Below are 26,395 nucleotides of genomic sequence, written 5' to 3'. Positions count from 1 at the left end.
TTGAGGAACATCACTCATTGCCACGTAGCTGACTACAGAACAGGACTGATGCACGATGAAGGCATCATGACTGTTGCCAGGAAACTGGGCACAGAGCTGCATTAATCGGCTGTTTGCAGTTGCGCGACTCCCTGGACATTGAAATGCTAGTATTAAGTTCCTGTTCACATAGGTGCCAGCCTCCATTTGTAAAACACCTACACACTTAAAGAAAGCTTCAATGTGTGCAAAGCCTGCTGCTCTTGTATGCTGTTTCACTTCACCCACAGGAAATCAGATGCGGTTCACTCTCTCAGAACAGACAGTCTCATGCAGCAGTAGTGAGATGTCACTGATCTCCCCAGTTTCAGCCTGAAAAGAACTGTGATGCATTGGCTAAGGGTTAATGCCGTTTTGCCAGCCACACGAGGTCTGGTTTGGGGTTTCAGCTGCAATTGAACAATTAACACAATTCAGTTACAAGCTCCCAGGCAACTCACAGTATACTTTACACTGTTCACTGGTATTTAGAAGAATGGGTGTTGAATTTATTGAAACATAAAGATGCTGATAGGACTTGATAGAATGGATACCAGGAGGATATTTCCTCCTGTGCAGAAGACCAGAACTAGAGAACACAGTTTCAGAATAAGAAGTCTCTCTTTAAAAATGGAGATGAGGAGAGCATCTGTCCTCTCAAGGGGTTGTTGTTATGTCGTATTTTCTTCCTCCAGAAAGCAGTGGATCATGGAATTTAAAGCAAAGTTAGATGGATTTTGGTAAACATTGTAATTGAGGTTTATGGGAATGCAGATAGGAAAATAGTGTTGAGATCACAACTCGATCAGTCATGATCTTTGTGAATGGCAATACAGGTTCAAAGAACCAACTGGCCTATTCCAGCTCACAGTCCTATGTTCTAAAGGACTAGCTCCATTCATCTACCCCAAAGAAACGTACTTTGTAGGTTGATTTGCAGTATGCTTCCAAAAAATAAAAAATACAGGAGCCTACGGCATATCTTCCATTGACAGGAAAATGAAAGATTGAATACGGAATGACTGAAGTGAGAGTTTGACCTAAATGTCTGATGTTGCCAACTTTACATAGTTTGACAGAGGACCTAGTAAGGTTATGAGATTATCAGCAAACAAACAATCTTGTAGATCACAAGTGAGTATGTAATCATAATTACAACTATTAAACCTGCGAACTGAAATCAAGAAATCTTGGCTATAAAATTGACCAAACTAAATGTTATGACAACGTTTTTATTACTAAATGTATCAAATGCACACTTCAACTATCACAGTGTAGAAAAAAGTTAGAGCACTCCAATAAAATCTCTTGAGTACTTGAATATACATGCTTAGATTTTGGGGTAACTTTGCTTTCCCTTCTGAAACTCATGTAACACGCTTGCAATAACATCCTAGACAACTGGCATAAATGCTACAGAGCTGAATAAAAGCTTCCAAGGTGTAATTGTGTCACACTGACCCAAAGTAACTATACCATAAACACGGCTGGCATGCTGGTACATCAACAGGTCATCAAGAGCAATTAAAGACAATAAAAGGCACGACGCCTGCGTCAATAATAAAAAATAATTGTGTGCAGCCCAATGTCAAGGCAGAGAGTAAGTATACATTTTCTCCTGTTTGCATGCAATTGTAATGCAGCACTTTTCCAGGTATGACAGTCAAAGGTGAAACAGAAGATATCCATTATGCTGAAAGTGCAAACTCTTCTGACAAATGAACAGTCTTTCCCTAACAAGTTAGTAACATACTAACATGGAGCTACTTCTGTTCTTGGTGCCTCCAAGGAGACGGACTCTGTGGATCCATGATTCATTTCCTTTATGACTTAATTCTGTAGTGTTCCTTCTTTGATCTGTTGGATGAAAAGATTTTTCTCGTCTTCTGGAGTCCTCCCATTCTGAGCCCGGACTATACATGTAGGCCTATGCAGGTTCAGCATATAAATCAGCTGCTGTTTCTCGTTTTTCAATTCTTCTATTTGTGCTTTTAATTCTGCATTCAGAGATTCCAGTTTTTCTGACTCCTAGGGGCAAGAGATCATATTTAGTAATTTGTCAATTAAGTAATCAGTTATGATTTTTAAAACATTACACATTGAGTACTGCAAAATATATTCCTCCCCTTTTTATGTTAGCATTCATTACCTGTAAATTTATTACTTTGAAATTTTACATAAAAGATCAAACTGACATACAAAAATTTAAACAAAATTTGATTTGGGGAAATTTATTAGAATAATATTATCTATTTGATTGTTTTAACCTCTCAGGTAATGTAGTCCAAAAGACTCCAAAACTATCCAAGTGCTGTATTCCCAATTATATTGTACCATTTCAGGGTCCATTTAGATTGGTTTCCGGATGGGTGGGTATGACATGCTTACAAACAAACATTGTTCCCATAGCAGAGGCCTCAGATTGACAAAAATGGGATGTTCAATGTAGGCACAAAGCTTTTTGTGGAAGGTAAGATTCAAGATGACGCTGACACCGGGTGACTCCTTGCAAGCTCCCTACATCTAACTCTAACATTTCTTATAACTGTTCTACACTTTAATCTGTATATCCTTGCTTACTATGATCTGCCTGTACTGCTCACAAACAAAGGTTTTCACTGTACTTAGGTACACCTGACAATAAAGTCAAACAGAAAGGAACAGCCCTTGGACTGTTTGGATTAAAAAATCTGCAAGATATTTTTGATATGTTCTGTGCTGTATGACTCTATGATTCTAAGTACCTGTAGACATGCTGACTAGAACTTCAGTTGTAGCTATGTTTGTGCAATAAGTCAGCAACCATAATCACATGTATCTACTTAGGCATTCAGATGAGGATAATTTCAAAGTAAGTAGAAAAAGAAGAATAGACATTGTTGGTTGGCATTTGATCAACACTCAGCATATCTACAGGTACTACAGGTCCAATTTGCCTATGATGACCAGATATCCTAAATCAATCTAGTCCCATTTGCCAGCATCTGGCCCATATTCCTCTAAACGCTTCCCATTTATGTACTTATCCAGATGCCTTTTAAAATGTTGTAATTGTACCAGCCTCCACTTCCTGTCAGCTTGTTTCATCCTCTGCATGAAAAGTTGCCCCTTAAGTGTCTTTTACATTTTTCCCCTCTCACCTTAGACCTATGCCCTCGAGTTTTGGACTCCCAAGTGTGCTTACTGGTAGAATCACAAGATAAAAGACAGAGTCAAGAGTTTTGACTGTTGAGTGTGCTTTATTTCCTTGCCTTTAGTTTTTTTGATGAGTGTTTTGTACTTGCCATCTAGCTTTTAATGATTTGTGTACATATTCACCAAAGCCCCTTTGTTTTTCCAGTTTCTAATCTTCCACCATTAAGAAAATATTTCAACCAGTTTCTTTTGGATGTAAACTGTGTGTTGGGATAAGTAAGTTGTTTTATTCAAAATAGTATTTTACATTTGTATGGTTATCCCTATTGAGCTCCTTCTCCATATGTATCCAATCTCTTATTTTAATTCCAAGTTGAATAAGGAAAGCTCCCATAACTAAGGAGGAAAATCTCCAATTAGAATAGCTAGACAGCATTGAGTTTGGCAGGAATCACCATTAATGGTAGTAATAGCGATCAATAATATTCTGACAGAACATGCTAAATTTTACAGCTTCCCTGAACTGTATTAACTTAATATCTTAATCAGGAGATAACTAAAAAAATTATTGGCCATGTTTAAGCCTCTGTCATATTACGTACACAAAGAGCAAGTTTTCTACAAGTAGTACTCAGTTCATCCAGTAGGAATTTGTTCTAGAGCATTCATTGCATATGTACATTGTAGCTGCCCAGAAAGTAGCACCGCAATTAGAGTTAATTAGTATTAGAATTAGTAACACCTCTAAATGACAAAAATGAAGTGTGTCTTCAGACAGGGCCTTATTTAGACATTATGCTCCATTATTGACACCTGTGAATCTCAAAGGTCTTTCTCCTTTTTAAATATTTTTCAGGTTCATTTTCCTCGTAGGTGCGCCCATGAGTAACTAATTACACATTTCCTCAATTCTACCTCAGTCAGTTGTAACCCGAGACCACATTACAGAAGACAATGCCAAATAATCTGTATGCTACGCCTGATGTAGAAAGACTGCAACTGTGGGAACAAGGTCAATCTATGTAAGGAATAACATCCTCCTGGCTAATCAAATATCAGTGTTTTGGAAACAAAAAGAAATGTGACAGTGCAGTATTTTTTTGTAAAGAAGACAATTTTCCCAGGCTGTGGCCACGTAGGTAATACGTGTCAAAACAGTGCAATGCAGTTTCCATAAGCAGCTGTATCTCAGGCCAAACAAATTTATGCACCCAAGTGACACATGTACTTACTTTTTGTAATATGTCTGTCCTTTCCTTCTTCTTGTTTCGACATTTAGCTGCTGCTATTTTATTTCTTTCCCTTCTCCGCCTTCTTCGTTCATCTTCCTGTGGCGTCACCTAAAAGAATAAATGTCTAAACTCACTTTCTTGAATTTGTAAAATGATGGTAATGCCTCAAAACCTAAAATTAAATAAGGTCAGTATTTTCTCACACTGTTGTAATGTTTTAAGGTTTAGTGTTCACATTATGGTACAATTTTAGTATTTACAAGATATACATCTAAATGACGTACCTTTCTTTCTACTGCTTCATTTAAACTCTCAGTTGCTGTTAAATAATCCATACTTGAGGCTCCATTTGATATCCGTTTGCTTTGAATAGCAAATCGCAGCTCTTCTTTGACCAAAGGGGTAATGTTTGTAAACTCATCAAATACCAAAGACATTGAAGGCGAAATACATGGAACTACTGCTGCTGTACTGACATCTGATGCAGATGATTGTCCTATGTGTTGAAGCATCATGGTACTGGCTGTTCAAAAAAAAAGAATGAACATGAAATTATTCAAGGCAATTGGATTAAAATCAAGTTTCCAGATTTTGGCTTCTCATCATTTTTCTTAGCTTACGTCTCTCTCTTCACTTCATATGCCTACCTCAATCTAGAATATGCCATTCAGAAATATCCGAATGTAGCCCAAAACTGATTGTCTCTCTTCCTCTCCCTATGGGCAAATGCCTTGTCTCTATCCAGCCCAAATCGCCAGGTGAAATGAAAAATCCCAGACCAGACCATGAACTTAGATTCCACTCCATGTGTAACGGTACTACGCTTTTTTTAAAAATTGCTCTTATTGTTACTATATAAAGCTTGCATAACTATTTCTAAAAAAAGTGATTGAGGGATGGGAAAAAAAAAAACAGTGGATTTTTGGAAGGCAGCTGCTGATGGACCCGGGGTGAACAGGAGGATTACCATTCTCCTTCCGTTCCTCAACAACAGGCCAAAGAGTGGGACCTGGGAGGCTTCAAGCCTGGCTCAGGGAGAATCGCAACAGAGTTCTAGGCAGCACGAAAGGCACATGTGGCACTACTCTCAACTTCTCCCTCCCACTTGCCTGTAAACCTGCTCCTGGGAATGTAAAATTCTGCACATGTATTTTTGTCAGGCATCGTCATCCACTGCAGAAAGAACTGACTTCCTATCCATTAAAATGAACATAGTTGGATAATTTCCAGGCTTGTACTTTCATTGAGTGAGGCTCCCCACCGGAAGTGCATACTTATGAATTGTTCTTGTGAAAAAGACATTTAAAGTTGTGCATATAACTAAAAAAATTGAGGAAAACCGGTTTGCTGTTTGGGTGATTTATCTGCGATCAGGCAACAATGTTAAAACTAGCCCTGGGTTGGTTCTGAAAAACAATATTCACTCCCATTCTTTATTATTTGCTGAACTGACTTTTGTCAAAGTGGTCCTTAAGCGTGAAGGTCACTCATCTTTTAAGTAATTAGCCATAGACCACAAGGATCCATAGGTATCCCTCTTGATTAGATGGAAAGAATTGGTTCCCTATAGCTTGAGGGGCAGCATTGCACAGGCATGGGGCAAAGCAAGGCAGCAAGTCTCAGTGCATGATTGTTGTAACCTTGGCTAATCGTACCACCTCTTTCACAGTCTGTGCGGAGTCAGCAGATTTTGGTCTGTGCAGAGGACTAATCTTAGAGTCATAGAGAAATACAGCAAGGAAACAGGCCCTTAGGCCCAAACTGATCCATGCTGACCATGGTGCCCACTCAGCTAATTCCAATTGCCCACATTTGGTCCATATCCCTCTAAACCCTTCCCATCCACATACCTATCCAAATATGTTTTTTAAAAATATTGCTATAGTATCTGCCTCAACCACTTTCTCTGGTAGCCCATTCTATATACGCACCACTCTCTACTTGAGGAAGTTGCCTCAGGTTCTTAGATCTTTCCCCTCTCACCTTAAACCTATGCCCTCTAGTTTTCAATTTGCCATCCCTGGGAAAAAGGCTCTATGCATTCATCCTATCTACAGCCTCAATAAGATCACTCCTCATTCTCCTTTGTTCCAAGGAGGAAAATCCTATCCTGGCCAACCTCTCCCTATAACTCAGGCCTACTAGCCCTGGCAACATCCTCAAATCTTCTTTGCACACTGTCCAGTTTAACTATGTCTTTCCTACAACAGGGTGACCAAAACTACACACAATACTCCAAGTGCGGCCTCAATGACTTATACAACTGTAACATAACATTCCAACTCCTATACTCTATGCCTTGAATGATGAAGACCAGCATGCTAAATGCCTTCTTCACCACACTGTCCACCTGTGACGCCACTTTCAATGAACTATGTACTTGTACTCCTAGGTCTCTGTTTCACAACACTCCTCAGGATCTTACCATTTACTGTATAAGTCTTACCTTGGTTTGACTCTTCAATACAGATAAGACCTCACACTTATCTGTATTGAATTCATTTGCCAATCCTCAGCCCACTTCCCCATCTGATCAAGATCCCTCTGAAGTTTTTGATAACCTTCCTCGCTATCAATGATACCTCCTAATATTGTATCATCTGCAAACTTACTAATCATGCCTTATACATTCACATTTAGATCATTTATGTAAATAACAACCAACAACGGTCCCAGCACCAACTCCTGTGGCACACCACTAGTCACAAGCCTCCAGTCCAAGAAACAACCTTCAACCATCACCCTCTACTTCCTACCATCGAGCCAGTTTGGAATCCAATTAGCCAGCTCTCCCTGGATCCCATGCGACCTAATCTAATCTTAGTGACTCTGCTGATAATTCAAACTATACACTGAAACTAAAACAATAAAATTAGCGAAAAGACGGAAGCAAATCAATGAAATGATTTTCATTTTGTCATTTGGCTCTGTACTATTGTTTTCCTCCTCCTCAAAAGGCTTTTCAGTGCATCTTGACTGAACTCAGTCTCAATTTCTCAAAATAAAATGATGCAAGTGTGTGAATGCCTGTATCATGCAATTTTTCCACTGATTCTGCTGCTATTGGGAAACTTTCTGAAATATTCTGCATTATAAAGTCGAGTAAATGCTGGCAGAGTAGTCTACTCTTTGTAGACTCAGGAATGAGCGTCCTGCTCTTCAAGTGTTGTAACTCAAGAATTAATCTGGGATTGGCACCAGATAAAATTACCCAGAATCAATTCAAGGCCAATTTGAAAATATTGTGCATATCCAGGCAACAGGGGGATGTCAACGAAGGTGTGACGTTGCACTGTTTTATGAAGATCTGTTATAGCTCTGAGATTAGAAGACAGCTGTTCTTTGACTGCTCAGTATAAATGCTTGCTCAAATGTTGTCCCGTCAACGCCTCAGCGATTAATCATTCATTCTGTTACATAATCAACTAGGAATGTTTTTGGTTAGATCTCAGGGTTGCAGTCTGTACATAGCACTTCCGTTTCCATTCCTAATCGTTGCCACAATTAGGAATTTTTTTAAACAGTTAGGGCAGTGTGTTGCAAAGGCATTTATAGGTTTGAAACCATTATAAGCATGTCTCATTGATCTCCATATGCGTAACTCAGGACCTCGCTTAACATCATGCTCAGGTAAAGAGTAAATGGAACTGGGTACAATACAAAGGACAAAATAACGTCATCCTTCAGGTGTCTTTACGTGTTTGCTTGCTGTTTAAGCCAAGGTAGCAGTGCAGTTCAATAATTTACACACCATATATGCACATTTACAAACTGATACTGTGTTGCCAAAAATGTTGCCACATTGAAGAAGGGAGCTCAGAAACCGGAACTGAAGAAAATTCCATGAAAAGAGGGAGGGGAGAATTTTTAAAAATTCATTCATGGATGTCGGCATCACAAGCAAGACCAGCATTTACTACCAATCACAAATTGTCCTCAAGCAAAGGTGTTGAGTCATTTTTTTGAACCACTAAAGTCCATTTGGTGTAATCACATCCACCACAAAGATGGTTTCCTTGCTCCCTTCACAGAAGCCATTAGTACCATTTTTCCTCTCACTTAACAGCGTTTATACATTCACCAGTTCTCAGAGATCCTGTCTCACTTCATATTCCCCTCCCTTCGCTCCTAGTCAACTACCTCAACCTGATTGCAGAATTTAACAGATTGTGAACTAACTGGTGTGGCCGAGATCAGAAACCCACCTGGTAGGAACAGGTAGTTCCCTAAGGAATAAATAAACAGACAAATAAACAAACACCTTTGCATCGTATTGTTCTAACTGGTTTAAAAAAATTCTCATGGCAGCAAATGGAGGCAGAAGTGCTATATTCAAAATGGAAATCTGAAATCTTTTCTATCTGACCAATCACCAGTCGCTAACTCTCCCTTTCTCTTTTGTAAAACAATAATTAAGAGCAGAGATCCGGTCAATGTTGTGATCATGAGCAATTTGGAACAGTAAAGATTTATACACGTGCCTGAGCTAAGAGCATTGGAAGCCCCAAACCTCAGTGCCCAATGAACTCTAACTGTCTGAACTCCCACTCTTCCCTCTGACCAAACAGTGGTTCTTCCAGGATGTAGTCAGGAGTCAGATCCTAAAGATAAAAGTGATTCATTTTCAATGATCAAGGAGATAAAATCTCTCCAGGCTTTAACATGTGGGTTTCACACTCATTCTAACCCCAATCCTGATCAGAGTTAAAAATCAAGGCTCCAATCAGGGTTAATCAGGTATCTCAACTTATTTTTTTAAAATTGTGACCAATTTGTACAACGTCTCGTTTTCAGAGATGCATATCTCTTGCCACAACTTCCTCAGTCTTCATACTTTCATCAGAAGATTAGCAAAAGCAGCAGTTACTTGTCGATGCAGAGTTTCTGCCAATATTCTAGCAACCTCAAGAGTTCAAAGGCAATTCTCAGCCTTTGTATAAAAAGTGAACTTTGGCTTAGTAGCAGAATTCAGATTTATAAGTTGTGGGAGCCGAGCCTCACTTGAGAAACTGGGACACATAATTTAGGCAATATTTTAAAAACAGTATTCAGAACTGCTGAGTTTTTGAAGGTGGTGTCTTTCAGCGAAGCTGAATCAAGAGATCCCAATAGCAAAAATGGAACCAGATTTGAAATGTACAAGGGCCATGACTGTTCCTGCCCAATGCATTTCTTACCTAACTGGTGACAGAATTGAATTTGCAATCAGTTTCTGTTGAATCATAGACTCGTACAGCATGGAAACAGACCCTTCAGTCCAACCAGTCCATGCCGACCATTGTCCCAAACTAAACTAGGCCCACCTGCCTGCATTTGGCCCTTTCCTGGTTCTTGATCTTATCCAAACATTCTTTAAGTGTTGTAACTGTACCTGTATCCACTACTATCTTTGGCAAATCATTCTGCACAAACAACTCTAAAAAAAGCTGCCCCTTATGTCTTTTTTAAATCTCTCCTCACGCATTAAAAATATGCCCCCTAGTTTTGAACTCCCCTACCCTGATGAAAAGACCCTTGCTACTCACCTTATCTAAGCCACTCATGATTTTATAAACCTAGTTAAGGTCACCCCTCAACCTTCTATCCTCCAGCGAAAAAAAGTCCCAGACTTTCCAATCTAGTTTTACATCTCAAACCCTCTATTCCCAGCAACATCCTGGTAAATCTTTTCTGAACCCTCTCCAGTTTAATAATATCCTTCCTGTAAACAGGGCAACAAGAACTGCACACATTGCTCCAGAAGAGGCCTCACCAATGTCCTGTACAACCTCAACATAGTGTCCCAACTCCTATACTCAATGGTCTGAGCAATGAAGGCAAACATGCTAAGTGCCTCCTTAACCACCCTGTCTACCTGTGATACAAATGTCGAAGAATTATGTACCTGAACCCAAGGTCTCTGTTCTACAACACTACTAGGGCCCCACCATTAATTGTATAAGTCCTGTTCTTTTTTGTATTACAAAAATGAAATACCTCACATTTATCCAAATTAAACTCCATCTGCCACTCCGCAGTCCATTTACCCAATTGAACAAGATCTCTTTGGAATCTTAGGTAACCTTCTTCACTTCCACTATACCATCAATTTTGGTGTCATCTGCAAATTTACTAACTATGCCTCTTATATTCACATCCAAATTATTTATATAAATGACAAAACAGGGACTCGTACTTTTCCCTCTGGAAAACCACAGGCCTCTAGTCTGAAAAACAACCCTCCATCAGCACCCTCTGTCTCCCATCCTGTATCCAATTGGCAAAGTCACCCTAAATTCCATGTGAGCTAACTTTACTAATTTGTCTATCACGCAGAGCCTTGTCAAAGGCTTTACTAAAGTCCAAGTAAACATCTGCCACAGAGCCCTCAATCTTTTTGGTTACTTCAAGTTTGAGGGACACTATTTTCCTCAAACAAAGCCATGCTGACTATCCCTGATCAACACTTAACCTCTCCAAATGCATGTCAATCCTATCTTTCAGAATCACCTCTAAGTAACTTAGCCACCACTGATGTCAAACTAACAGCTGTATAATTTCCAGGCTTCTCCTTACAGCCTTTCTCAAACAATGGCACAACTCTCCAGTCCTGACACTTTACTAGTACTTAAACAGGGGACTAAGTTGAATTTTGCAAATCTAACTGTTCCAACTGTCGGTCAGACAATAAAATTATGGCCCTATAGTTTTTATTCTGCACAAGCAAATTTGTTGTCAGGTCCACCAAACACAACAAAATTCCAAATGTCCACTTCTCCTTAACAGTGGCATTGTCATCCTGTAAGCAGAGGCCAGATCTGTAGATAGATAAGTACATACAGTAACGGATTACCGACAGGATCACATCGCTCTGTCAATGACAGAGTTTATCTAAACTAATTCACTAACCTTCAGTAAAAATGGAGAGAGAAATAAAACATTGCAAACCTTCACATTGTACCAAATATTCTTCAGGTGCAGTACGATGTCCCAACACACAATTATATCTCAGTGATTATTTTCAAACAACTTAGATCAACTTACTGGAAGAATCCATTTGCAAACAATACTATTAGTTTTACCCATAAGCACTCACGGCAATAAATCAACATCACTAGATCCTGCAGCACTATGCAGAATCCAACAACAGGAAGGTGACATAACACTAGCATGCAGACATGAATGACAGTTAATTAAAATGTCTGCCAGTAAATAGCTGTGAAATCAACAGCTATTCGTTTGTAAGACTGCTGTTGTACATTGCACTTGGCATTCAGAATCAACATCGACATAAATGAGCCCCCTAGCAGTCTATAACACTATGGATCGATGCCTGTTCTGTACAAAACATGGCTACAATATACACTTTCAACAGATGTCCAATAGGTTAAAATATTGATACCAAAGACCAAGTTTACAAACTAACATGGAGATAGTGTTCTATTGTTTAAATGATGGCTTGAGCTACTTTATCATACCAAGTGTGTAATTTTCTGATGATAGTGGACACCACCTTCATACAGAATCACAGTAAAAACAGTGAAAGGTCAAGATAGCAGTTTCTCCCTCTTTCTTATGTTTTAAAGTCCCTATTTTTTGAGAATCGTTTTGGGAAATGGTGGTGTAGTGATAACATCACTGGATGAGTAATCCAGAACCAGTCTATTGTTTTGGGGACATGAGTCTGTATCCCATTGTGGCACACAGTGAAATCTGAATTGAATTAAGAAATTCTGGAATTTAAAAATTAAATATTAAAGGCAACCATGTAACTGCTGTTGATCATCATAAAATCCAATTTGGTTTACTAATATCCTTTAGGGAAGGAAATCTGTCCTTGACACCAGACCCAGTACAATATGGTTGACTCTTAACTGCTCTCTGGGCAGTTGGGGATGAGCAATTGGTGCTGACTTAGCCAGTGGTGTCCACAAATAAAAAATCTGCTCTGCTGGGGTCAATGACAAACTACAGACTTAAGCGTAGCTGTTACACTGAAAGTGATGTGCACACAAACCATGGGCCTTGTTTACATTACAGAAACCCCACTGCAAGTAGTAATTGTCATGACTGTGACAGGATAACATGCTACCTGGACAAAGAAGTACTGTCAATCACCTCCACATAGACAATGAAGCGGTGTTGCTATCTCTGGCTCTATGTAAACCTCCCTGAGCAACATACAAGTCTTCAACAAGAGTAAATATCAACTTTATAATAATTACAACTGAAAACCATAGCTGCATTTAATTGAATAGGGATTTATTTTAATTTATTCAAAGGATACGAGCATTACTGGCCAAGCCAGCATTAACTCCCCATCCCCAATCACCTTTAAGGTGGTGTTGGTTAGCCTTCTCCTTCAGGTTCTGCAGGCCTTGTTGTGCAGGTACATCCACAGTGATGCTAGAAATGGAATTCCAACATGGCGTCTTGGCAACAGTGAAGGAGGGACAACATAATTCCAGGGCAGGATGGATGTGGCTTGGAGGGGAGCTTGCAGAGGGTGATGCCGTCTGTTGCTCTTGTTCCTCTAGTTGATAGAGATTATGAATTAGGGAGGTGCAGTCCAGAAGGAGGAAGAGTATGGAGGAACAAGTATTTGGTTCCAAACATAATCACATCCAGGTCAAGTGCACTGAGAGAGATAAAGCTGGCAGTCCAAGAATGCAAATGTTAAATGATATCACTTTGTTTGTTAGAGGCTTTCTCGATTTAGAGGCTTCAGCAGGAATAGTTTCATGCTCCTGGGCAATTCTTCCCTGAGTTGGGATAACTGGCATAGATAATAGAGTAGATTAGGTATTATAGAGGATACCCAAGAGGACTGTTATTGAGATCCATGTGGGGACAAACAGTACAATGGAAAAAAGCTCATGAGTCATAGCCATAGAAAGATGGAATAACATCATTGAGCATGTTGTTCTATTATTGTTTCAGATCTTCTATTGACCAGTCATGATTTTACCTATTAGAAAAGCAGAATTAAGTATTTCATAAACCACATTACATAGCAGGACAAAGCTGAAGAAAAAACTGGGAACTGGAGTCAGTACGTGGAAGGACTGAAGCCTTTCAATAAGGACGGATTCACTTGAGCAAGTTAAGTGGAATGTTTCACTGCTATTGCTAAGGAAACACTCAGAACATCCTTTACCTTATTAGACTAGCAAGGGAGAAAAATTAAAGAACAATATAACTAAAAGCAATGAAGCTCACCATCGGACCCAGCAGGAAAGAATTCAATCAAGGGTCAAAATTGCATCAAATTAGGCTATTTTATCAAATGCTTCTATATTGAAGCATTAGAAATAAATTGACACAAGATGATATAGTGCAAGTGTAAAACCTTTTGCTAACAGCCTCACTGAATGTGCCTCATCACATACTGAATCTCAATATGTTGTTTGGAAAGGGTAGGGTAGATAATAGGGGGAGAAGGTGGAGCTGTCAGCAATGTTGGAAGAATACAATATATAATGGAACAAGGTGTTATACCAAGTGGAAAGAATACTGTGGCAGCTTTCACTGAATATTTTTAGTGCTAAAGAACCTCCCAGCTGATCAGGAGAAGCCTTAAATTAGTTTACCTCATGTTTACTATATTTTTGTAAAGGGATTAACGTCAGCACAAGGAGTAACCAGCCAGAGGTGCATTACGGAGTTGATCACATTTAAAATACCTGCAAGCAGTTTCTATAGTGCCTGCACATCATGGTGTTGATTGGTGCTTCAAGTGACACCCTCAAACAGGGAACAACGGTTTGGACATGAACATAAAACACTGAACAGTACAGCACAGGAACAGGCCCTTTTGCTCACAAGGTCTATGCCAATCTAAACTAATCCTATCTGCCAGCACATGGTCCATATCCCTCTATTCCCTACTTGTTCATGCATCTAATCACATCATTAATGCCAACTTGAAACACTACCTAAAGGGATACCCATCATGTAATGATCATTTCTGTGAGGAGGACTTCTGAAACTATCCAGTTCCCCGAGGGTGGTACCTTGCAGTTTCTGCCAGGTTGGATTTGATGGTGAGATCAGGAGCACACCAGGTCAATGGGTTAATGAGTTCCTAGCTCTGACCAATGCAAAGGGCAAGGTGGAAGTGGTTACAGTTATCCACCTCAGTTAATTTCCTTATGCAAGTGCTCACATGTGAACAAATTGAAGACACCGGCAGACAGGCCTCCCACTTACAGCAATCCTGAGCAGGAACCTGGAGAGGAATTACCAGCACCTCACTGAAAGATGGTCAGATTTTCAGTGCTTACTCCCGCTAACAGAGTCACTTTGACAACAGTTGCAGCCCCAGGCCATCTCCAGAGGCTCCTTCTCACAATGATGAATTGGCAGCTGCAACCACCATATCTTCTCTGGGACTCAAGTTTAAGCAGTACCTCCTATCCACTTTTTTGTCCGATAATTCTGCCTGTAAAACTTCTAGATTCAAATATTATATCAATTACCAGAAAAAAAACCAAATACTTCTTTTAAATTATCCACTTATTGCATGATTCATCTTTTTTCCTGTTGCAGAATTTACAACATTAGCTAAGCAACATGAGTCAACGGTTTATTCTTTGAACTTTAATAACCTTAAATTTGCTATAATGAGTTGACATCCCTGTAACCAAGTTTACTTCATCTGTAGACATTAGATGTTAAATGTTTAAAGAACATCACTAAACCAGGCTGAAAGTACTTCATGCGGTTTTGGTTTCTATATTACGAAATGGATTTTGAAATACTGTAGAATGTGCTGTGCAACAAGAGACTTACAAGGATGGTGCCAGAAGTGTCAGAGATTACAACAATTTGGAAGAAATTGAACAGGCTAAGGTCTTGTCTCTAAGAAAGGGAAACTGAGAACTGATCTGAAAAAAGTCTTTAATTATGAAGGGCATAAGTAGGGGAAGGATTAAGTGATCACTGTGTGGATTTTAGTCTACATATTGATTGGGAAAATCAGATGGGCACAGGTAGCTTAGATGAGGAATTCATAAAATATTTTCAGGAGTGATTGTTACAACAGCATATTCCGATGCGACTAGACAGCAGGCTTTACTAGAGCTAGTATTGACCAACAAGAAAGTTTTAATTAATCGCCTCGTACTGAAGATACCCCAAGGCAACACTGACCATAACAATTGTTGTTTGAAAGAGAGAAAAGTATATTTAATACTAATATTTTAAACTTAAGATAAAGAACAACTAGGAGGACATGAAAGCCAAACTAATGAAACTGACCTAGCAATTTAAGCTAAGGATAAGTCAATAGAGTTAAAAATAGAGTGGTGGATGTTTAAGGAGATATTTCAAAATGCATAGAATTGATGCATTTCAACAAGAAATAAAATTTCCAAAGAATGAACCCATTTTCCCTGTTTAATTAAAAGGAACTTAAAGATAATATTAAGCTTAAAGAAAACGTAAAATTGCATAAAGATGTGCGGCAGGTCAGATGATTGGGCAGATAATTAAAAAACTAAACAATTAATAAGGGAGGAAAATTAGAACAAAACAGAAGGCTAGGTAAAGATATAGAAACAGTGAGAGTGAAAACAGTTTTTCAATAAAAACAGAGCTAACAAAGTGACCACTGGTCCTATAGAATGAGTTTGGAGAATCGATAATGATAAATAAGCAGATGATAGTTGAATTTAAGAGGCATTTTGATTTGGCTTTCACTATAGAGGATACAAGTAACAGCTCAGAAATTGCCGCCACTCAGAAATAGAAGGAGAGGAACCCGTGATTATTACAATTATCAGGGGAGTAATGCTTGGTACAAATACGAAACAACAAGCTCCCAGGTGTGATTGGTTTCATCATGGGTCTTAAAAACTGACTGGTGTGATAGTTGATGTGTTGGTTTTAATTGTTCAAAATCATTAGATCTGGGACGTTCCATTAGATTGCAAAGTAGCTTATGTTATCCTTCATTCAAAAAGGGAGACAAAAAGCAAGGCTAGAAGATATAGGAGCAGAATTAGGCCATTCAGCCCATCGAGTCTGCTGTGCCATTCAAACATTTTGATAGGTTTCTGAATCCCAATCTCCTGCCTTCTTCCCATAACCTTTGATCCCCTTACATATCAAGAACTAATCTCTGTCTTAAATACAAAGCAAGAAACTATTGGTAACTACATGAAATACAAAATCCTTAACAGGGTGTACATGGAAAGGATGTTTTCTCTGGTGGGAGACTCTAGAGGTAGGGGTGACTTTAAAAATAAGAGGTTGCCATTTATAAGGGGTTGCCCATTTGAAACAGATAGAAATAAGGAGAATTGTTATTTCTGAGGGTTGGGAGTCTATGGAGCTCTTTCTTGTAAGGCGGTGGAAACAGATTCTCTGAATATTTTTAAGGCAGAGATAGATAGTGTTTGATAAGCCGTGGTGGGGAGGTTCAAAAGGTTATTGGGGCTAAGCAAGAATTTGAAATTGAGTTTAACATCAAATCAGCTGTGATCTTATTGAATCATGGAACAAGATCAAAGACCCAAGTGGTTAACCTGCTACTGATTGTAAAATGTATACAGAGGTCTCCACTCAATGAGGGAGGGTGGGGGGAATGGGTGCAGAACTGGGGCCACAGTTATAAAATAAAATAGTCACCTATAAATCCAATAGGAATTCAGGAGGAACTTCTTTATACAAAGTAGTGAGAATGGAACTTATCACCACAAGAGGTAGTTGAATGATGGGCATAGATGCATTTAAGGTGGAAATAGGTCAATATGATAAAAGGAACAGAACAATATTTGATAGGGTCAGAATAGTAAGGTGGAAGTCCAATTATTTGGAGCACAAATATTGACATATGGAGTCAAACAAAAACAGAAACTGCTGGAGAAACTCAGTAGATCTGGCAGCATCTGCGAACAGAATACAGAGTTAATGTTTCAAACAGTTAAAAGGAAGGGTCACTGGACTTGAAATGTTAACTATGTTTAGTGTGCACAGATGCTGTCAGGCCTGCTGAGTTTCTTCAGCAATTCCTATTTTTTTGTTTCAGATCTCCAGCATCCACAGTACTTTGTTTTATGTTATTGGCCTATTGAGTCAAGTGGCATAGTTTTAATGTTCTAAATTATTTGCTATCTTTACTGTAATATTACCGGCAATTACATAAATTGATTACATGTCCAGGGATTTAAAGTCTCCGTGCTGTTCATTTTCTTGCTCATCAGCAAACAACTGCATTACCAAAATGAGGTCATCATGTAGTGACATTATTGCATTATTCTATCATTATCACATCATTACTAGTGCTGTCGGTGGAACTCAAACAATGTTATTGTTACTATATTGACTATGTTGGTTTACAAGCGAGCAAAGGTTCTTCTGCACACTCTTCCTTTGGCTCTTTGTTGAATTTATAGCTATTCTTACTCCTCGGTTCTGTTTCCAAGAAAACTGTTAATCTGTAGAGTTGTTTTTCCTTCAACAGTTCTTTGCAACAAAACAACCCCATGCTCCAACAACCAACTGATTAAGCAATTTCTCAACCTCTCTTCTCATTCTCAATGACTACCTCAACGTAAAAGGTCCCTTGTCAATAACCTTCCAACAAGAGGAACATGTCTTTCTCTATACCTTGTTGAAACTGTTCATAACATTTTAAGACTCCATGAAATCGCTTCTTGCTTTCTTTTTTCCTGGGGAAATATTCCCAATATTCCACCCTTTCTACATAAGAAGATTTTTTAAGCCTGGGGTTTTGTTCAAATGAAATTACGCTTGTATTGGGTCGAATGTGCTTGGTACATTTCTTTGTTCCTAGGCTCTAGGTCCCCTCTTATAACACCCAGTGTTAATGCAATCACATTGGAAGCCATTTGGAAATGCTCAGTCCATATCACTCAACTGTCTTGCCTCTCCAAAAGAAAAACTCCTGCAGCTTCTGTCATGCTTTTGTTACTACATTATCTTTATCCACCATTTCTCCATGGTAAATTTTTCTATTAGGTTTTCTCTGCATTTTTAAACAAACATGCAACTGTTGTCTTCAATTCTATTCCTCTACGGTGTTTTATCAGAGTCAATAGGTTGAAGTTTCCAGTCCTGATGGTGAGCGCTTGAAGGAGAATCAGCTGAGAAAACAAAAGGGAGCTGCATTGGGATGGCTGCACAATGCATTCCTGCCACTAGAGAACTTACATTGATACAGGCTGGGATGTGGTTTGGCTGTCCATTCTACAGAGGTAGGCAGCCAATTAACATTGGAGGGCTCCAATTTAGGGCAGTTCTGTAGCCTATTTGGTAAAGTGGCCTGCTGCCATCTGAGGAGGGTGCCAGCTCAATGGAGGCAGCCTCCCTGTGGCAGGCCATGGGACCAAAGCTGGAGGTTCCGTACACCAATTACAGGATTACAGGCAGGAAAGGTCACACCTGTAATCCAATCTATTACATAACAGGCGTCTTCCCTCTGCTTCACAAGGCCTTCTGGCCCTAATTCCTACAACCCAACATTTGTGCCTACTCCTTCAACAGCATTTCCATTTTGCAGTGCTCTTGTAGTGCCTGAACTGCTGCAAATGACTATCTTTCAAAGGGCTGTTAGGGCTGGAAAATAAATGCTGCCCATGTCCACATCCCCTGAAAGAATTCTTAAATTGCCTCAGCAATGGCCACTTCTTCTTGTGGAATTGCTGAGGCTCCAAAACTGCAAGCCATCAATTAGAAGGCCACCTCCATCATGACCGGGCCTCTGGTCTTGCTACTAGTAAATGCAACCTCAGGGTCCCAAAACCTATCAGAAAATTCAGTGCTATATTATAACACTTAATTTCATTTTAAACCTCGGCTAGAATGTACCAGCTCATGCAAAGAGGATGTTTTCTCAATTGCAAAGTCAAGAGGCAATAAATCATAAATGGTCTGATAAAGGCTACTATCAAAAGCAGTCATTTATTTGTCTCCATGGGACCATGAATGAAATTTTGCACATTTCTATAATTTTATTTGCAATTACCAGTATCTGTGGATTCCATTTCAATTGTAATACCATAGGCTTATTCCATTTTCACAGACATTTCAGATGACTATAAAAATCACATTTGCTTTTCTCATTTATTGCATACATACAAACCACCAACACCCTTCATAGAATGCGGATTAGAACAATGGCTGTTTGCAAATACTACTCAGTCAGCTGTCAGGAAAAACTTTAGCAATGAGGGTGATTTAGCTATGACAGTTTTAGTCTAACCACAAATGAAATAGAAACTTTAATTTGTGTGACAGATTTGTCATGTGTACAGCAGGTTTAATCAAATCCTCATATTAAACAAAGCACTGGATTGAATTAATTTAAATTACAAAGGTCATTGTGACCTTCAATTACTAATTGACAATGACTCAGTAAATTGTACTTTTCCTCTTCCACTATTACACATAAAATGATAATGACTACAGTTTATGGAATTTCCTGTATCGAACACATCAGCAATTTAAAAGATTGGCAATAGCAAAGGCATTAATACTCATCCCCTTTAAGATCATATTTAACAAGAAGAAATCAACCCTAGGTTCTACTTTGAGGAGAGTCAAATACTAATGTTGACTCACAATAATGCATTAGGCCAACCAGCTTTGTTTTATTTTTATAAACTAATGGTCAAGATCTCAAAAGAGTTCTTTATTCCCTAGACATTAGTTTACTTTATTCCTCAACTGACAAATGATAGTTCCTTGTTTATACCTCTGAAATATGTGATGCAATTATTCTGCAATAACAATGGCACTGTAGTTTCTTTATTCTGATACTTCATAGTCTAGTCAATCTAGTCACTCCAAGGATTATTGATTTAGGAGTTTTTCTTCAACCAGAGGAAAACAGACAGATTTTGTCAAAGTTTTGAGGTGCACTCTCCAGGAATCTTTACAAGATTTCAAATTCAAGGAGGAAACAAACATTTATACTGTGAGAGAGGAGAGTGCTGATTTGTTGTCAAGTGGACTCTGATTGGCAGAGGTATTGCCAGGGAGATTGCACCCATTAATGCTGATATACTGTTAATGGACAGGCTTTGCCAAATTTTAAACCAGGCAGCTTGACTCTGAGTGCTCCGGGCTTTGCCCTGAAAAACAAACCAGTGAACGGTTGTCACGTACTTTGTTGACTTTAAATAGGTGCATTGCATGTACATTATCTTTCTGTCTACAAAGCACAGGGACTTGTGTATTAATATATATGTAGCTTCCAGTACATGCTTGTGTGCCACACTGCGAGCCTGACTGACAATCCTAAATTGTTGGTCAGAATAATTCCTCTCACATTCAGGATTATCCAGCAAATACTGTCCAATTACAGAAACACATCTAATTTTAGTTATGGTACTGTGAATTTTGCAAGTGTGGATTGATTGACTATGGCCAGTACCTTGCTTGTTAAGAACAGCAGGAGGGACATGCTGTTTGATACAACTTGCCAGTACATACTTGGTATCACACCAGAACTGAAATTCATATACCACATTGCTTATTTGTGTGATAGGCAGAACATCTTGATGGTAGCATCTTGTTGGTGGCAAACACCACTTGAGTTGGTATTGCATTGTACTAGCTTGAAACAGCTAGCTTCATCTGTTGCTCAATTATTTGAGATAAGTTATCCTTCCGGGTTAATCAGAGGTAGATTCAGGCTTTTCAGAACCAAGAGTGAATTGCCTTAGGGCATTCCATGAATTTACATGGTATACAGTGAGAAATTTGATCATGGTAGCCATTAATTCTGCATAGTTTCAACGAGAGATACTGGTAGCACTCTTGCCTCCCTTATAAAATAGGAGTTTAACCTCTTAGGGACGGGGGCACAAAAATTTATGCCCTTGTATCCATTACAGTACTAAGGAAGTACTGCCCTGTTAGAGGTACCATCTCTCAGATGAAACTTTAAACTGATACCCTGTCTGTACTCTAATGGACTCAAAAAGATTATTTTGAAAATCAGCATGAATTTCTTCCCGACATTCTCCCAATAATTATCACTAAATCAATATCACAAAAACAGACTATCCAACCATTACATTGTTGTTTGTGTGGAATTGCTCTGTGCACGTTGGCTATCACGTTTCTTATAACACTTTATACACTTCAAAATGACATCATTGGACTTTAAAACACTTTGTGATAGAAATCATAGAACCCCTACAGTATGGAAGCGGGCCATTTGGCCCATCATGTCTACACCAAACCTTCAAAGAGCATCCAACTGAAATGCACCCCCTACCCTAACCCTGCATTTCCCATGGCTAATCCACCTAGCCTACACATCCCTAGATACTATGGGCATTATAGTATGACCAATCCACCTAACCTGCACATCTTTCGACTGAGGGAGGAAACCAGAGCACCTGGAAGAAACCCACGCCGACACAGGGAGAATGTTCTGAAGTTGCGAAAAGAACTATAGAAAGGCAGATATTTTAATATTCCTACAACTACAATACCACAACACAATAATGATATTACAAGGTTCTGTATTTTGAGTGAGGTGGGAAAGAAAGAAAATTATAAAACTACAATTATTGCATTCAGTGTTTAACTTTCCACCGAATAGAAAGTAATATTGAACTGAGTAAATTAAGTTTTTCCTTGCGAAGCACACAGTCATAAATCTTATTATTTTAGTATAATTATTAATGCTGTAATGATATCCTCTACCTCTTGTGTAAAAACTAAAATATAACATGATACAATAATCAAATATCGGCTAGAAATACTGATGTCTGTGTCAGAGGATATGGAGCATTACAAAAGAGGTAGAAATTGGTATCTTGAACACTGGAATATTCTTGCAGTACTTCAGCAAAAATATCACTTGGCATTCCAACCCATTTGTCCAAGTACAACCTTTTCCCAACAAGATCTCATTTTCAAATCATTTAATTATATTAACTATTCATCTCAGAACTGAAAGAATATTTTCACAATATAGGTGCAAGCCATTGCTTAGTTGGTAGCATTCTTGCCTTTAAGTCAAAGGCTATGTGTTCAAGTTCCACTCCAAGGAGTAAGCACAAAATTCAAGCTGACAATTGAATGCATTACAGAGAGAGTGTTGCACTGACAGAGACGCTATCTTTTGAATGAGACCCTAAGCTAAACCCATATCTATCTTCTAGGGCAGATGTAAAAGATTCTGTCACAGTATCTTGAAGAAGTGCTGGGGAATTATGTCTGATCTCCTGTTGATTCTTATTCCCTCAATAAAATTAATCAAAATAAAATTCTGGTCATTATCGCTTACTGTTTATAGGAGATGTTGTTTGCAATTTGAAACAATATCTCCCATTGCACTCCAGAAGTACTCCATGGTCTCTAAAACCCATATGGGGCATTCCAGGGTTGTAAAAAAAAATTATATAAATGGTGGTCTCTCTTCCTTTTTTATAACTGCACTATGCTTTGACATGGAAACTTATGGACTACCTGTTAAATTCACCAAAGCACATATGGTGTCATCACTTGGAGTTTCTGATAACTAGGATGACTAAATATGTGGAAAACAAAACTGAATCAGTCAAAAGCAACATTGCCATTACATTTTGGAAATGCTCACAGATAATCAAGTCAGAATTCTGTATCCATCAGCAAATCAGTCGCCAGCCTCAGTTACATGTACTAGACAAATTCACATAGATATATTGTTATTTTTCTTTTTCATGGCAGCTTTCAGTTCTGGATTTACTCAGAATTCCACATATTCATCTACCCACAATAACCTTTGATTCCCTGGCCTAATGAGTATCTATTTACCCCACCTTCTTAAAATTATTCTAGGGCCCCCATCTCGACTATCTTCCAAGTTAGAGAGTTTAAAAGTTGAGCAACCGTTGGAGAAAGAAATTCTCTCTATCTCTGCCCTGAAAGGGCAATCACTAATTATTAAACAACGCTCCCTAGTTCTGGACTCAACCACAAGAGAAAAACATCCTATCCACAACTACTTTGTCAAGATGAATCTGGATCTTATATACATCAATTAGGTCACCCTTCACTCTTCAAATCTACAGTGGAAATAAGACCACTCTGTCTAACCTATCCTATAAGACAACCTGCTCTTCCAGGTAGCAACCTAGTAAACCTCTTCTGAACTTAGAACATAGAACAGTACAGCACAGCACAGGCCCTTCGGCCCACGATGTTGCGCCGAACTTTTACCCTAAACCCAAGGTCTAACTAACGTCCACCCCAACCTTATACTATCATCCATATGCCTATCTAATAGCCGCTTAAATGCCCCTAACGAGGCCGACTCCATTACCCTCTCCAGTAATGCATTCCACACCCCGAACACACTGAGTAAAGAACGTACTTCTGATGTCTCCCCTATATCTACCTCCACTCACTTTAAAACTATGCCCCCTTGTAATAGCTACCTCCACCCTAGGAAAAAGTCTCTGGCTGTCCACTATCTATACCTCTGATCATTTTGTACACCTCTATCAAGTCACCTCTCATCCTTCTTCGTTCTAAAGAGAAAAGCCCTAGCTCTCTCAACCTTTCCTCGTAAGACCTTCCCTCCATTCCAGGCAACATCCTGGAAAGTCTCCTCTGCACCTTTTCCAACGCTTCCACATCTTTCCTGTAGTCAGGCGACCACAACTGGACACAATACTTCTTTCAATGCATTTATACACTTGCATAAATAAGGAGATCAAAACTGTACACATTATTCATGATAAGGTTTCACCAATACCCTGTATAATGAACCAGAACATCTTTAGTTTTCTGTTCAAATCCTCTTGTAATAAAGGATAGCCCCATTAGCCTTCTTCATCGCTTACTGTACTTGCATACTAGCTTTTTGTGACTCATATTAGTGCACCTAGACTAGGGCTTCCACAAGCGGGGTCAAGACCCTAAATGAGATTGAAAGCTTAGGTTTTGGGCTAGTGACTTCCATGGCAGCAATGGCCGCTCTGTTCCAGCCCCTGGCACTCTTTCTCCTTCTCTCTGTTCTCACTACAGGTCAGTGAGAATTTTCATGCTTTTGAAACATGGTCACAGAGGGACATGTTCAGGAAGCACTGTCCCAGATCTCTCTGCACCTTGGATTTCTGCAGGCACTCTCTGCTTTGTTTAATCCTTCCTGCCACATGAACAACTTCACATTTTCCTAAGTTAAATTCCAGCTGCCAGATTTTACCCATTAACTCAAACTATCGATATCAGACTGCAACCTTCACAACATGTTCTCTTCACAGTATACGTTCCTACCTATTCTGTGTTACCTACAAATTTAGTTACCATGCCTTTGCTCTCCTCATCCAAGTCATTGATACAAATTGTAAAATACTGAGACCACAACACAGACTCCTATAGGATTCCACTCACCACATCCTGCTAAGCAGAAAGAGATCCAAATGTGCATATTCTGTTTCTTTTTAGCCTGCCAATCTTCTATCCCTGTTGACTTACCTTACCTTATGCAATAACCTTTATGGCACCTTGTCAGATGCCTTCTGGAAATCCAAGTACAGTATGTTTACAGGCTCTCCTTTATGTCCAACACAAGTTACTCCTTCATTTGTTTTTAATTTAACCTATTTTTCTAATCAAGTTGTTCAGACATGTTACTGCACACCTCTGGAGCAGGTGGGACTTGAGCCCAGGCCTCTTGGTCTAGGGGAGGAACACTACCACTGCACCACAAGACGGCCAAGTTACTCCTTCAAAGAAATCCATTTAAATTGACGAAAAGTGATTTCCCGTTCACAAAACCATACTGACGATTCCCAGTTACCTTGAGGTACTGCCCCCCAAGTGCCCAGTTACAACCTCTTCAATGGTCTGTTGTAAAACAGTTGTCAGATCTGCTATCCTCAATGTCTCCACCATGTGTACAAATGCAGGCAGTACAACTTATGAACTTTGGAACTAACTGCAGCCACAAAGCGATTGGGGAACTTCAGCCCTTTTTACAGGAAACCTCCTCCAATATCATCTGACCACTGACGTTGGTGTTCTGACTAAGCAGATCTGGGCCGCTGGGTTACTTTATAATGGGGAGGGGTCTGCTCACAAATAACAACTCTAAGGCTTGAAGCCATTGATTAAAGTGATGTCTTGTTACATTTTTTTCCGTGCGAAAGTAAATGAGAGAAAAGAAAAAGAAGCCGCTGAAAACCTGGCCCTCAGTGATCTGTCGGTGTGAAGGCTCATTCAATCAGCCAGCAAAAAGCAGAAAGACCTGGTTAAAACAAGAGCCTCCTTACTCCCGAGCGCTAGATTTAACAACCAGCCCCTGAGCTAGTGGTTCCTGCTGGTGGACCGATCCCACATACTGAAAGAAAAACTCCCTGGGATGAAAGAACCGTCCAGGTCCCAGTCTGGGCGGGATGGGTTATTTTTTCGAGTCGGGCGGACCAAAACAATAAAAAGTACGGAAACGTGGCCATCACTATTGATCAATCCCCGGTTGATCTGGCTTTCCCCGGCTCCCTACCACCGGCCTCGGGCGCTTGGGGGGATGGGGGGGTTGTGGCGGTAGTGGTTTGAGTTGCTAACACTGGAGGCACTTACCTAACGCCCTGCCCCGGAACGGAGGCTGCTCTCAGCTGCAGAAGAAGCGGCGGCGGGCTCTCTGTGTCCGGCAGTCGACTCGCTCCAGCTTTTCGAAAACTTGCGGAACACCGCTCGGGGTTGCATCACTGGCTTTATATACAGTGAGTGTGAGCCTCTGGTATTTACAAGCCCAGTTCCCTGACGTCATTCTATTTATAGAGAAGGGAAGCTTTCTCGCTGGTGATGCAACCAGCCCCAATCCAAGGAAACTGAGCTACCCGCACCATAAGAGGATCACATCAGTTTGATCAAAGTCAGTGATGGCATAGTAATGAAGAAATGTGGTCCCGAACAGCGAAATGACCGTAGATAGCAGGCATCTGATGGGGAAACGAGCTGAACACTGAGCTTTAGGCTGCTTATTTAAAACAGACAAGACATTTCCAGGACAATGTTTTCCAAAATATGTATCTCATTTTGTGAACAATAATAGACTCCTTCGT

At 39.5% G+C, this 26,395-nt stretch overlaps 1 protein-coding gene across 2 annotated transcripts; it reads right to left on the bottom strand.

Annotated features, from left to right (window-relative positions):
- Positions 1 to 1,236: 1,236 nt before the first annotated feature.
- atf3 (activating transcription factor 3) lies at positions 1,237 to 26,395 on the bottom strand. Of its 2 annotated transcripts, XM_048600775.1 has the most exons (5): positions 25,911 to 26,395; positions 12,697 to 12,897; positions 4,670 to 4,908; positions 4,386 to 4,493; positions 1,237 to 2,046 (listed from the first exon to the last, which is right to left on the bottom strand). In XM_048600775.1, exons 3-5 carry the CDS (start codon positions 4,898 to 4,900, stop codon positions 1,849 to 1,851), a joined length of 537 nt encoding a protein of 178 aa, XP_048456732.1. In that variant the 5' UTR covers positions 4,901 to 4,908; positions 12,697 to 12,897; positions 25,911 to 26,395; the 3' UTR covers positions 1,237 to 1,848. The 2 variants fall into 2 exon arrangements, with proteins under 2 accessions (XP_048456732.1, XP_020385453.1); XM_020529864.2 differs by lacking the exon at positions 12,697 to 12,897.

Source organism: Rhincodon typus, chromosome 9 (assembly GCF_021869965.1).
Source record: "Rhincodon typus isolate 14 chromosome 9, sRhiTyp1.1, whole genome shotgun sequence".
Classification (NCBI taxonomy): domain Eukaryota; kingdom Metazoa; phylum Chordata; class Chondrichthyes; order Orectolobiformes; family Rhincodontidae; genus Rhincodon; species Rhincodon typus.
The sequence above is the reverse complement of the archived record's forward strand: the minus strand, read 5'-3'. Positions and strand labels throughout refer to the sequence as shown.

Bases quoted from the DNA above. Each gene is read 5' to 3' on its own strand.
- atf3 (XM_048600775.1), bottom strand. From the start codon at position 4,900: ATGATGCTTCAACACATAGGACAATCATCTGCATCAGATGTCAGTACA. The intron at 4,494-4,669 runs GTACGTCATTTA...TTATTCTTTTAG, and splicing joins ATGAAGCAGTAGAAAGAAAG to GTGACGCCACAGGAAGATGA. The intron at 2,047-4,385 runs GTAAGTACATGT...TCTTGCCCCTAG, and splicing joins GGACAGACATATTACAAAAA to GAGTCAGAAAAACTGGAATC.